Here is a 13,464-nt window from a genome sequence, read left to right as displayed (position 1 = left end):
GAAATTAAAATTTTTTAACTGGAGGTTAGAGATATACTTCAGTTGGTAGAATAGCATAGCATGCCTAAAGCCCTGAGTTCCATCCCTAGTCTGCAAATTTTGTAAAAAAAAAAAAAAAAAAAAAATTGCTCCATGGGGCTCCATCAGTGGTCTTGCTGCTCTCAAAGATGACCCACGGTTTGGTTTCTAGCACATATGTGATGGTTAACAACTGTGCAGAGGACCCAGTACCCTCTTCTGGCCTCTGAGGGAACTGCATGTATGTAATATACAGATCTACATTCGAACAAAACTACCCATATACATAAAATTTTTATATATGCCGGGCAAGTGAACATAATCTTAGCTCAATTTTTTAAATGACAAAAATCCAGGTAATGCTAGCCTGCCCTACGTATCCAACCTTGTAAGCCTGTCATGAGTTTCCAGTGAGGTAACACGTGTAATTAGAAGAGCACTGCTACAGAGCGCGTGTCCCCTGAAACAGCTGGTGTTGTTACTGCCATCGGCGTCTTTGTCATGCGACTGCTGAGTAGTTTGAAGCACGGGTTGTGTTGTCAAGGCTGCAAGCATTCATTCATCTGTCACTCTGCAGCTGAACAAACTCATGACCTTGCACGACCTTAGCCTGTCTGCTTCAGTTTCCCAGAGGGAGCGCTTCAGTTGGCAGAGCACTTGCCTTAAATCTGAGGACCTGAGCTTGGGTCCCTAGCATCCTTGTAAAGAGCTGGGAGCAGCAGCTCTGGTGAGGAGACAAGAGAATTCCCCCGAGCTTACTGGCTACCCAGTGGGGCTAAATGCATGAGCTCCAGGTTCAGAGCGATGCTCTGTCTCAAGGAATAATGTTGGGCCGGGTGTGGTGGCGCAGGCCTTTAATCCCAGCACTTGAGAGGCAGAGGCAGGCGGATTTCTGAGTTTGAGGCCAGCCTGGTCTACAAAGTGAGCTCCAGAGAAACCCTGTCTCGAAACCCACACACACACACACCCCAAAAAAAGAAAAGAAATAATGTTAGTTATGTAAAAGTGACAAAGGAAGCCACCTAGAGTTGACATTTAGCAGGGAATAAGTGCATGCGAATAGATACACACACACACACACACACACACACACACACAAAGTGAGGATAATAGTACCTGAATACTTGGTTGTTTGAGACTTAAATGAGCTAATATATATGCTGTGGTCAGAATCATGCTTAAGGGGATGTTTGTTTTTGAGACCGGATCTCATTATCCCAGGCTAAAATACATACATATAAATCTGAAAGCTGCCTGATCCTCCTGTCTGTCCTCCCAAAGACTGGGATGACAGGTTTTGCTACCACACCCAGCTCAGCATCATGTTTAGCAATGAGTAAGCTTATGCATTTAATAGTATTACACGGCCTGTAGAGCAAGCAGCCTGGAGATGAGGAGGCCAGGGCTGGGATGTTTAAGCAAAAAGGCCGTACCTAGGGAGTCCCAACTGATGTTTGAGTCAGAGTGGGATGTGTGCTATAACTTCTGCATTTGAAGGCTGAGCCAGAGGAGCACCGCTGTCCAGGGTTTCAGGACCAGCTAGGCAACAAAGCAAGAGCCCATCTCAAGAGAAGGAAGGAAGGATCCCACTTTGACTAATTCCTGGGGTTGTAAGACTCCCTAAAACGGGGAGACAGCACAAATCCCCGTGAACTCACAAGAGACCGTCTTTGATGCAAATCACATGAGGCTTTATTTGGGGTGCCAGAGCTCTGGGGAAGACTTGTATCCCACACAGGGGGTAGAGTTGACCCCCAAAGGGGAGAGGGACCTTTCTTTTTATGGACCCTCCAGGGGGAAGAAGGGACTAGGGAATCGGGGATTTTCAAATCACATGGCCTTGGGCCATCAATCTGACAAGTTTTAGTTTCCTGATTTGAGATGATTTACAAAGAATGGGTATAGGAGGGGTGAGGGGTTGGAATCCTGTGCAGGAGCAGGTTACCAGGGAAGTTTTTCACCTGTAGCCTAGCAACCAAAGCCCACAAATTCTTGGCAAAAAGCTATAACAATCGGCAAACGCATGAGTTCACACAACAATCAGGGCCTGCGCAAACACAAATTCAAAAAGTATTCAAACTATAAAAATGTTCCTAAGCTACTGGGGCGTAATAAACTTTCTCCCTTCACCAGCAATAGAATCTATTTCATCAATCTAGGGTTTTAATGATTTCTTTTATCTTGTCAAAGCCTTACAGGGTCAGGGTGTATGTAGGTTAGAAGGGGGTGGGGTGGCACTCCATCATCTGAACTTGCAACCCCTTGCCTCTGAAAGGGCTGAGGCTTTGTCCCATGACACCACCCCAGTGCACCCACCATGATCTGCCTTCCTAACTCTGCCTCCTCCAGAGCCCAACAGTGATTAACTCCCCACTGAAGCTGAAGTTAGAGGCCACGAGCCCTCCACGTTGTACCATCAAGCCGTCAGGCACCACCATCTCCGTCACCGCCAGTGTCACCATCACCTTGGCCCCGCCCATGCTGCCTGAAGTGGAGCTGTCCAAGATGACCATGGTATGGACCCCAGGACGAGGGTACCTGGGGGGAGGGTCGGTGAGAAGTGGGTCTTTTCCGGTTTCTAACATCCCCACGCCCTTTCCTTCAGGAAGGCCGTCTCAGTGCTAAGTTGACACTCCGGGGCAAGGCGCTGAGAGCGAAGCTGGACCTTCGAAGGTATGCAGTCGATAAGGAGATAAGGATCCTGGTTGGGTCCTTAACTTCCCAACCTGAGCATCTCCAGGATAGTGACGCCTGCTCAATAGAACCACGGGGCTAAAGCTGGGCTAATACTCTATAAGGCTACCCAGAGTTATGTAGTGAGACCATGCAGAGAGAGAGAGAGAGAGAGAGAGAGAGAGAGAGCAGGATGCAGAGATGCCCTACCCCTAGAACCCATGGAAAAAGCTAAACATGACACATGCCTTTAATCCCAGGGATGATGACCGGAGATAGGTGGATCCTTGCAATCTTAGAGCAGAGCTAGCCTGGCCTATGTGGTGAATTTCCAGGCCGATGAAACACCAGTCTCAAACAAAAGGAGGGAAGGGCTATGGACAAATACCCTGGCCGCTGTCCTCTAACCTTCACATGCATGCCAGGGAAACACGTACCTGCACCTACACATCCAAAATCTAACTGACCATGTAGCCAAAGACAATCCTGCTTGCATCTCCAGTGTGCTGGGATTACAGGCACATGCCACCATGTCCCGTTTATACAATGCTCAGGAACAGAACCCAGAGCCTAGTGCCTGGCGACACTATACCAACTGAACTACAACTCCCAGCTCCCAAACCGCTTTTTATCTCTATTTTTCTTTTAAGACAATGTCTCACTATGTAGCACTAGGTAGGCTGGCATTGGATGTATAGACCAGGCTGGCCTCAAACTCAAACTCAAACTCAGAGAAGATGTAAGATCTGCCTCCGGAGTGCTGGGATTACAGGCATGTGCCTAGCAGTGGTTGGTTTCTTAGACCAACACCCTTGCATTCTCTTGCCTTCTAGAAGCAGGCAAAGCAGGTGTTCTTAGAGACAAGCAAATTGCTTCAGTAAGGGTAAACGACACTCCTGCAGTCACATAGCAGAGAGGATGGAGACATTGGTCTGAGTATCAACCTCAGCTCAGCTCAGCAGGAACCTGGAAGTCATTGCATCTTCCCAAGGCTCATTTCCTCCTGTGCTAAATACAGGTGACTACCTTGTACTTCCTAGGGCTGAGTAGTTAATGGCATCGCCCCAGGATATGCCGGTGGCTACATTCGTATAATTATAATTCAGCCGCGGTTGGGCTGCAAAAGTCACAGTTCATTAACAGTGGTTAGTGTAGATAAGTCTACTGCGCTGCTTCCAGGTTGAAGTGAGACAAAGGTAGGCCCTGACCCACACAGCCATGTAACGTCAAGCTATTTACGTGAGCAGCTTCAGTTTCGTCATCTGTAACAATTTCTAATAGTCCCAGATTCTCAGGACTGTGAGTGAGGGCTGAGTCACTAGGTGGTTCACAGTACTGCAGCTCGGCCAGGTAATTCTAGCACCAGGGAGGCTGAGGTAGGACATTTGAGGTGAATTTGAAGTCAGCCAGGACTAACCTATGTAGCAAGACACTGTTTCAAGCAAACTCCACAACTCCAAAAAACAAAACAACCACCCCAAGGACTGGAGAGTTGATCTGAAAGAATTTGAGGTTGAGCCCTAAAACTGAAAGTAGAGGCAATGGCTTATGATCCCAGCAGTGGGGAAAGAGATAGAAGATCCCTGGGGCTCACTCCCAGGTCTGCTTAGCCAAATGCTGGAGCTTTGGGCCAATAAGAGATTCTGGCTCAAAACATGGTGGATGGTGTTACCATCCTCCACATGTCCAAATTCCACCCCTATACACGTGTACCTTTATACAGTCAGTCTCTCTCTCTCTCTCTCTCTCTCTCTCTCTCTCTCTCTCTCTCTCTCTCTCTCCCCTCTCCCCCCAAAGGCACATATATGTATATTTATGTGGCCCTGGGAATGGAACCCTGGCTTTGTACCTGCTCTTCATCCCCAATCCAACATTTCAGCTTTTCCTTTGTTTCTTTGCTTATTGTTCTTTTGTTTTACTTTGTTTTTTGAGACAGGGTTTCTCTGTGTAGCCCTGGCTGTGCTGGAACTCACCTGCAGACCAGGCTGGCCTCAGGCTCAGAGGTCCACCTGCCTGTCTCCTGAGTGCTGGGATTAAAGGCGTGAGCCACCATTGTCTGTTTTTGTTTTGTTTTGAATGAGAAAGGGTCTTAATATGTAGACCAGGCTAGCCTGGAACTCACAAAGATCTGCTTGTCTACTCCCTGAATGTGGAGATTAAAAAAGATAGGATGTTGGGATGAAAGGTCTGTGCTACTGTAAGACTTTCGTGGGGAGCCCTCCCCCTTTAGTCTCGAGAAGGTGATGCCCAAAAACCGCGAATAAACCATCTTGATGTAAAAACACGAGGTAGTTTAATGGCGGAGCTCCAGGCCGATGCATACCTCAAGCAGGAGGTAGAGGCACCGACCACGAGGCTGGAAAGCTAGGGGTTTTTGTAGGGGGAGGGGTTGGGGCTAGCAAGAATTGGCACGGTTACACATGATTGACTTGTTTATGTCAGAGGGATCATAAGCTATTTTTTGGTGCACATTCCTGGTCCCAAACACGGGAAGATGGGTGCCTGGCTGGGGCAACTGAGATAATTGCCTAGCTATCTGTCAGGCGGAGGAACAGAAGACTCCCAGGTGGCCTTAGAGAACAAAGGCTCTTTACTGGCCACATTTCTAATGATCTGGGGAACAGGTTTGGGGGAGTGTTAAAGCTGAGGCTCCAAACAGCTTCGGGGAGTGTTAAAGCTGGGGCTCCACACCACCTTGGCAGCTCTCAAATTTGTCTGTGTGGGTATGTATGTGTGCATGCAGGTGCAAAAGCAATGCCGTTTTCTGTAGTTCCAGGACATCTCCAGGACATAAATTGTGTGTCATGGGTGCTGGTTCTCCAGAGCAGTACGAGCTCTTGAGCTTTTAAGTCACTGAACCATCCATCAACTTTCTCCTGTCCTCTTATTTGATGTGTGTGATGTGTGTATGCATGGTGTGTGTGGTGTGGTGTGTGCTGCGTATGTACGGGAGCCTGGAGAGATCAGAATGCTTCAGATACCCTGAAGCTGGAGTTACAAGCCATGTGAGTTGCCGGACGTGGGTGCTGGGAACTGAACTCAGGGGGATCAGGAAGCCCTCTTGACCTCTGAGCCATCTCTTCAGTATTGTGCCCCTCTTCAAACCCCTTTTGAGACAAAAAAAAAAAAAAATCTCACCAGGGGGCTGATCGCAAACTCAAAGAAAGCCACCTGCCTGTGCTGGGATTAAAGAAATGGGCCACCACTGCTGGCTGGCTTTCCTTTTTGTAATTAACTCCTGTGTGTGCGTGCCTATGAACTTATGCATTTATGTGTGAGGGGACTCAGGTGTCACACAGTGCATGTGATAGTCAAAGGTCAACCTGTCCAGTATCTATTCTACCATGTGTGCCCTAGGGATCAAACACTTTACCCACCACACTGAGCCATTTTGCCAGTGCCATTTTAGTTTTTTTGAATAAGCTTGGTATCTGACAGGGAGTAAAGATTGTTGGAATTTTGTTAGATGAAACCATACTTGTTTACCTAGCCAACACGCCTTTAATCCCAGCACTCAGAAGGCGTGTGTGTGTGTGTGTGTGTGTGTGTGTGTGTGTGTGTGTGTGTGTGTGTGTGNTTTCTGAGTTCAAGGCCAGCCTGGTCTACAGAGTGAGTTCCAGGACAGCCAGGGCTACACAGAGAAACCCTGTCTCCAAAGAAAGAAAGAAAGAAAGAAAGAAAGAAAGAAAGGAAGGGAGGGAGGGAGGGAGGGAGGGAGGAAGAAAGAAAGAAAGAAAGAAAGAAAGAAAGAAAGAAAGAAAGAAAGAAAGAAAGAAAGAAAGAAAGAAAGAAAGAAAGGCAGAGGCTTAAAGGAAGGGGGCTCCAGAGATAAAGGCACTTAGGAAGGCACACCTGGGAAATGGCAGCCACCTGAAGGATGATTGGGTGGGACTGGGAAGGCTGTCACTTGGGGCCATCTTTTAGGTAGGGCCCAAGGCAAGGGTATTCCCAGGTTTCACTGTGCATTTCTCTCCCAGATTTCAAATCTACTCAGATCAGTCTGCGCTGGAGTCTCTAGCGGTGAGTTGGGAATGGCAAAGGGTGGGTCCGGGACTCGGGGGGCAAGCTGGCGGCTCACACCAACCCACATGCGCATGCGCTGTCTGTGTCCTCCCCTCCCCCCCAGCTGATCCCACTGCAGGCCCCACTGAAGACACTGCTGCAAATCGGAGTGATGCCTCTGCTGAACGGTAGGGGCTGAGGGTGGGAGGATGGAGTGGGGTCATGGACTAACGATGGGTGGTGGTGGTGGTGGTGGTGTGGATGGGGTGGGCATGACGACACGGACGGACTGATGGACACCCTGGCTGAGCTTGCCTCTCCCATCCAATAGAGCGTACCTGGCGTGGGGTGCAGATCCCCCTTCCTGAGGGTATCAACTTCGTGCATGAGATGGTGACCAACCACGCTGTAAGTACACTGTGGAAAGGAAGCCGTAATCCCTGCCACACCCCAGTGCTGTCTGCTTTCCCGAGACCCCCTAACACCAGCTGCTTTATTTAGATTTAATGTAGAAACAGAGCCAGGCTCCAGAGACCATACACTGCGAAGCAGCTGGGGTCCCTGAGGGGATTTGCTCGAGAGTTTTGTGTTTGGAGGCTGTCTCCAAACAACTGAACCAGCGAGGCTCCCTCTCCCCTCCCGCAGGGCTTCGTCACTGTTGGGGCTGACCTCCACTTTGCCAAAGGGCTTCGCGAAGTGATTGACAAGAACCGTCCCGCTGATGCTGTGGCCTCCAGTGTCCCCCCACCCTCTGCTGCAGCTGCCTGAGCCCATCACCCCACCTGGGCGGCTGGCATTCAGGAACTGAACTGAGTCTTCTCCGCACCCCCTGCCCACCCCTTACCCTCTACTGCCTTAGTGGTCCCGGCGCCACAGAGAGGAACCCAGTTGGAAGCTATACCCAATTTAATTCCATAATCAGTCAAACATCAATTACAATCCATCCACCCCTCTCCTTGAGCTTCTCTAGCTCTTTTGGGGTCCTGGGATGTTTTGTTTTGTTTTGTTTTGAATGCAGTCGGGGAGGTCAGGCCACCCTATCATAGCGGGAACAAAGCACTCACTTAGTCCTAGGCTGTGACTCCCTGAGGCCCAGGCTGGGATGCACCGGGCCGTGAGAAGTCTGAGCAGTTTTAGAACAGGACTTGCCCCAGCCCCACAGGGGCATGAGGGGAGGGACTCCTCTCTGCTGAGAGAGGCCGAGAGGGGCTGATCAGGTACTGAGGATTTCCATGGGTTGCAGCTGCTATCAGTAAGGCTCCTTGTTCAGGAACCTCGAGAACATGGTAAAAGCAGCTCGAGGCTTGTCCGTGGGGACCATGTGTCCGGCACCCTGGGGAGCAAAGGTTTATGAGAGATTTGGACCTCCATCGCATCACCCCTCACTTCCAGCCGCTTCCTTCTTCCCCTCCTCACCCTGCAAGCTCGCCCAAGGCATCAAGGGTGACTCAGAATGATCAGAGGGGGTGGGGAAGTCACACCACTCCCCCCCTCTGGCCCCGGCTGTCCCTCACTAGGCTCAGAGTCCTACCTTGATGGTGAGGAAGGTGATGTGTGAACACTCCTTCACGAAACCAGCTACTTGCTCTCCGCTCTCCCCGTAGTCCACTAGCCAGGGCCGGCGCTGCACCTCCATCTGTCCCATCAGGAAAGACGATAGCCAGTGGCTCCCCCCGACCCCAATCCTTGCTTAAAGCTGCCCTTAAGACTTCAGGACTGGAGGCTCCTCTCCAGGTCTGCCCTCGCCTGGCACCCTAACCAGCCCAGCTCCCCGTCAACTTTACCTTCTGGTTGAGGGAATCCACAAACCATTCATCGCCCATGAAGTTGCAGGCCATGTCCACGTCGCCATTATAGAGCAGGATCTGGTATTTCTGGAGTAGGACAAGGGGAAAACTGAAGTGTGGGCTGGACCCCCAGCCCTTTCAGGTTCAAGCCCTACTTACCAGGGATTCAGAAGTCCAGCTAAGAACAGAAACCTGAAATTCTCAGGCTGTATACCACATGTCCAGTATGCACCAACGAGATGTTTTAATGTATAGAAGATCACGATACCCCAAATAAGACAATGGAGCCCAGACTGGCTTAGAACTGGGGTCTCTCAGTCTCCCCAGGGCTGAGCTTACAGCTATGACTCATCATGGCCAGCGGATTAGCCTCATCTTACAGACAGAGGGAAAAAAACAGCTAGCTGAGAACTCTCCCCAGAGCCAGTCCTTGGCACCAAGATAGGATTGTTATGTGTTCAAAGCCAGCCTGGGCTACAGAGCAAGACAGTCTGAGAATAACAACATAAAGCAACAACCAGGGCGTGGTAGGGCAAGCTCTACAGAGGCGCTACACAATGTCTCTGGGGCCTGCTGTGTTGTGCACACACATACCTGTGAACTGAGCAGCTTCAGGTACTGGGAGTTCATGCTTTGGTAGAGGCGGCGGTACTGTAAATTCACCAAGAAGCTGCCGGGAACATGCGCATAGGATGTAGGGAAAAAGAACAAAACAGGGAAATGAGGAGGGCAGTCAACAGGTGGGACCTCCCCAATTCCCAACTTTGGGTGTATCAGCTCTCTAGGACTTCTTTATCTGAACTGGAGTTGGAGATGCGTGGGCACATTTTTTTGGTTGTTTCAGTGACTGGGACACAACTAACTGGTGCTTAGTGTGGAGGGACCCACAGATGTCAGTGTAATGGCAGGTAATGACGAAGCAAGGCACCGGCCCATCAGGAAACACTTAACTGGGTTCTGATGAGCTAGGGTTGGTTACGCAGGATGAACTGGGCAGCTCAAGGTGGCAATGGAGCCATAGTGGGGACAGCGCCTACTCATTAAATGTCAGAGATAACTGGTTGTCAATCAAGCTAGGGGTCAAGGCCATTAAATATCCTGAACAACTAAATCTCACCCCAATGTCCCTACCCCCTCCTCCTCCTGGAGGAGCCCTAGTTACAGAACCCCAGCTGGTGGCCATCTCCTGCACCGTGAGTGGCCACAGGAGCTCACTTGCACATGTCCCAGCGGGGCAGCGACTCGGGGATGTGGAGAGCCTTCCGAACATATGGGTTGTTGAGGTAGGTGGAAGGGGCTGTGGTGTTGGTGCAGGGAGGATCCAAGCGCACCTTGTCCCCAGAACGCATCAGTGCCTGGGGTGGGGGGCATGGACATAGGATGAGAGGGCCTTTAATTCTCTAGCCCATCTGCTCCCCCAGGGAGAGCTCATACCCTTTCGTACCTCAGGAAATCTCCGCTTGAGTGGCAGGCGAGTGAAGATGTTGCCAAAATCCTGGACCACAAGTGTGTCCTCATATCTGTCAGAAACAGGCAGACAAATGAACAACAACAACAAAAAACTGGTAGGATGGGTGCTGGGCCTCTAGAGGCGGTAGTTATTAGCCCAAGGCATGCCCAGCAGCACCTACCTATCTCTGCCGGGCACCCCACCCGCACACGGGGCGTAGAGATTGTAGATGTTGAGGCCAGATTTGCCCACAATTCGAGACACTTCCAGGAGCTGTGAAGACAAACCGCCCTCGTCTGTCGGATCCATGTCCCTCTGGCCTTCCCTGCTTACTCTCAGGACCAAGTGTCCTCCTACCTCATCTCCCGACACCACCTGTCACCTCCTGTTTTTCTCAGGTAGAATGGTCATGGAAGGAATCTCCCAGATCTGGGTTCAGCCCTAACTCGACTTTTCCCTGCCACGTGACTTAAGGCAAGCAAGCGGCCGAAGCATCCTTGGCTCTAGTTTCCTCACTGGACTTCCCAGAGGAGGCCGCAGTATCAGAAGGTTCAGGACAGAAAAGCTGATGGGGTGAGCGGGAGCGATAGCCCAGTCGTTAGAGTGCTTGTCTTGCATGCATGAGGCCCGGAGTTCAATCCCCAGTACTGCCATCAAGAGAAGCCATGGAGTGGGAGAGCTAGGTCCCCAAGGAGGGGCTGTGGGATCCCTTTCTTGGGACTGGGGTCGAAGGGCAGAAGCTCACATTGTTTACACACTCTGGGTCTTTGTTGTCATAGAAGTTACACTTGTTCTGAGAGCAGCAGTGGGTCTGCAGTGAAGTCCAAAGTCTGTGGATCAGAAAGGGTTGAGGCTGAGGCTGGCGATGCTAGGAGGGTGCAGTGGCCTCCCTCCCATCAGACCCTGACCCCTGGAGGCAGGGAGGAAAGATATGGAGGCTACCAAACCTAGTTTCCAAGGATTTGCCCCCTAGTCCATAGAAGTAGTCCCTCCCAGTGCCTTTTTAAAAAGAAGAAGAAGAAAAAAAAAAGCTCTTGAGAGGTTTTCCTATGTAGCCTGGGCTCAAATCCTAAATTCACTCTATAGCACAGGCTAGCCTAAAAAGTCAGGATTCTTCTGCCCGTTTCCAAGTGCTGAGTTACAGCTGTGTATCACCATGTCTAGCTGCCTTAGTTTCTTTAAACCCTAGTCTTGGCCAGGCGTGGTGGTGCAGGCCTTTAATCCCAGCACCCGGGAGGCAGAGGCAGGCGGATTTCTGAGTTCGAGGCCAGCCTGGTCTACAGAGTGAGTTCCAGGACAACCAGGGCTACACAGAGAAACCCTGTCTTGAAAAAACAAACAAACAAACAAACAAACCCTAGTCTTGGCCTTTAAAGCATCAAACCTTTGGCCAACTCCAGCCCCGGCCTGCACATAAACCAAGAGTGGGAATCTCATGCAGAGATCGCATGACCTGCCCCGCCTTAGACATTGCCCAACTGTCCCTCTCCCTTTACCTGTTCCCCAGAAGACCATGGTAGTAGGCAAAGTAGACCAGAGAATTGTCGTTCTGCTCATAGGAGGCAAGTCCATTGCCCACGGCCAGCCCCTGCGGAACGCGAAGCTTGCTCGGCTCATCCGAAGGGCGAGAGCGAGGGGGACCCTCCCTTGACCTACAACCCAGACCTGCAATCTAGAAGCTGAGTAGTCTGTGGGAGTGGGTGGGTGGGGAAGGTCATTCACTCTAAAGAACAGAAGTGGCACCCAGACAGACAGGTGAGCTTCCGGTAGTGGGAGGCAAAGCAAGCTATCGGAGTAGCCAGTGGCGGGCCAGTAGGCTGACCTCGCTGATCCTAGGTCACAGCCCCGTAGAGCCTCCCTTCCCTCAGGTAGCCGCCCTGCACCTGAAGGTTCATGCTGGGATCCTGCATGACCAGTACAGCCAAGGTGGGGATGTAGATGCCAGCATAGCTCTCTCCTGTCAGGAAAAGTTTGTTGTCCTTGTATTCCGGAAAGAGGCGGAAGAAGTCTTTCAGGGCTTCAAAATTGTTCTCTGCCACCTGAGGATGCCAAGATGGAAGGGTCAGGAGACCTGATGATGTTTAAGCTAGAAAGCTCTTCAGAGATAATGAGTTCAACCCATTTTATTTTATATAAGAGGAAAGTGGATTGGTTGAGTTTACCACAGAGCACATGACAGGGCCCAAAGTGGACTCTGAGGTCACGCTCTCCTCCTAATCAAGCCATCTTTGGGGAAACGGGATGGGGCAGGTGGTCAGGCAACAGACTCACCTCTGTGTCATTGGTCACGTACATCTTGTCATCAGAGTAGGAGAAGCCCACCCCAGCTGGGGACTCGATATACAGCACGTTGGCAATCTAGGGGGAGGAGGGAATGAGCAGAAGAGGGGTCCCCAACCCTTCAAGTACCCAGACACCCCTAGGAGACCCACAGCTCCAGGAGTACCAGGTTCCAAGCATAGGGGTTGTACTCCAGGGTGACACCATCTGGCTGGATCTAGGGAGGAAAGACAGAGGTCTGTGAGTGTGCCGGTTAGCAGCTGGGTGGAAAGAGCCACAGTGCGTTTCCTTTCAGTATTCTCACACTCCATGAGAGGTACAGAAAGTTAGGGTAAAACATATAAAACAAAACAGAATTGTTGAGGAAAGAAACTTAGGCCACAGTTTCCTTCTCTCCTTCCCCTTCCTGCCTTTTTCTTGAGTTGTCTCTTCCTAGTCTCCTGCCCTCTCTCATGGGGGAGGGGGACAGTGGTCGGTCAACTCACCAGAAAGGGGCCGTGCTCTGTAAGCAGCCCATCGAGAGAGCTGCAGCCGGGACCTCCGTTAAGCCAAAGCACCACGGGACTGTTCTTGGGGTCGTTCTGCGACTCCACAAACCTGGGAAAGATAGGGCAGGATTGGTGTGAGTCCCCGTCCTGCCTGGGGTCGGTAGAATTCGCCCGCCCAGTTATCATGCCCTCCTAGGTTAGTTAGGGCCAAGCCAAGCACCAGTAGTGGAAGTGCTTGGAGTTCGATGCTCTGAGGTAGCCGGAGTATTGCCGGAAAGAGGGCTGCTTGGCCAGGCCGGGGAGGCAATCGATTTCATCCTGGTCCGGAGCTGCTTCGTCCCGGGACGCCCAGGACAGGAGCAGCAGCAAGAGCAGTGGAGACAGTGCGGCTCGGGGCATCTGCAGGAGGAAACATCGGTGGAGGATGTTTACCACTTCCCCAGATCCTTTGCGCTTCGGTGCTGCAGCAGTTCCTGGAGAGACGATAGCGCGCATCTCCGGGAGAAGCCCCCGCCCGGATCCAACTCCGGGCCATAGAGCCACATTCACTGCCCACCAGTTTGGATCTCCGTACCTCTGTTTCCTTGCGTCCTTACTCTCCAGGAAGCGCCTTTGGACTGGAAGTCATGTGTAGGTCTGGTCACGTGAACATCGGCATCACGTGACAGTTTGCTCATTGTTCACTTTTTTAAATCTGTGGGCCTGAGGGTCGGGAGTGGTCAAAGTGCGTGGCCCTGAAGGTTATTTATTAGTCAGGGTGCCAGAG

The 13,464-nt window shown here is 51.1% G+C and overlaps 2 protein-coding genes across 2 annotated transcripts in view; one reads left to right on the top strand and one right to left on the bottom strand.

Annotated features, from left to right (window-relative positions):
• The window catches only part of Pltp (phospholipid transfer protein), a 19,809-nt gene extending 12,165 nt beyond the window's left edge, over nt 1-7,644 (top strand). Inside the window, exons 11-16 of the mRNA XM_021192663.1 lie at nt 2,368-2,532; nt 2,624-2,691; nt 6,669-6,711; nt 6,818-6,881; nt 7,025-7,101; nt 7,339-7,644. Of these exons, the coding sequence (XP_021048322.1) occupies nt 2,368-2,532; nt 2,624-2,691; nt 6,669-6,711; nt 6,818-6,881; nt 7,025-7,101; nt 7,339-7,461 (540 nt within the window). The 3' untranslated portion in view covers nt 7,462-7,644. The remainder of the gene's footprint in view (nt 1-2,367; nt 2,533-2,623; nt 2,692-6,668; nt 6,712-6,817; nt 6,882-7,024; nt 7,102-7,338) is intronic.
• On the bottom strand, nt 7,582-13,372 carry Ctsa (cathepsin A). The gene is made up of 15 exons (XM_021192666.2): nt 13,273-13,372; nt 12,919-13,097; nt 12,696-12,807; nt 12,377-12,427; nt 12,202-12,288; nt 11,814-11,969; nt 11,427-11,518; nt 10,676-10,760; nt 10,112-10,203; nt 9,925-10,000; nt 9,696-9,835; nt 9,075-9,150; nt 8,478-8,567; nt 8,225-8,329; nt 7,582-8,026 (listed from the first exon to the last, which is right to left on the bottom strand). Exons 2-15 carry the CDS (start codon nt 13,095-13,097, stop codon nt 7,943-7,945), a joined length of 1,425 nt encoding a protein of 474 aa, XP_021048325.1. The 5' UTR covers nt 13,273-13,372; the 3' UTR covers nt 7,582-7,942.
• Nucleotides 13,373-13,464: the final 92 nt, after the last annotated feature.

Source organism: Mus pahari, chromosome 3, assembly GCF_900095145.1.
Source record: "Mus pahari chromosome 3, PAHARI_EIJ_v1.1, whole genome shotgun sequence".
NCBI classification, from domain to species: Eukaryota; Metazoa; Chordata; class Mammalia; order Rodentia; family Muridae; genus Mus; species Mus pahari.
The sequence above is the reverse complement of the archived record's forward strand: the minus strand, read 5'-3'. Positions and strand labels throughout refer to the sequence as shown.

Excerpts from the sequence above, each read along its gene's own strand:
- Ctsa (XM_021192666.2), bottom strand. The coding sequence starts at position 13,097 with ATGCCCCGAGCCGCACTGTCTCCACTGCTCTTGCTGCTGCTCCTGTCC. Across the intron at positions 9,836-9,924 it reads TCAAGCGGAGATTTCCTGAG|GCACTGATGCGTTCTGGGGA; the intron begins GTACGAAAGGGT and ends CCCCCACCCCAG. Across the intron at positions 8,027-8,224 it reads TCACCTTCCTCACCATCAAG|GGTGCCGGACACATGGTCCC; the intron begins GTAGGACTCTGA and ends TTTGCTCCCCAG.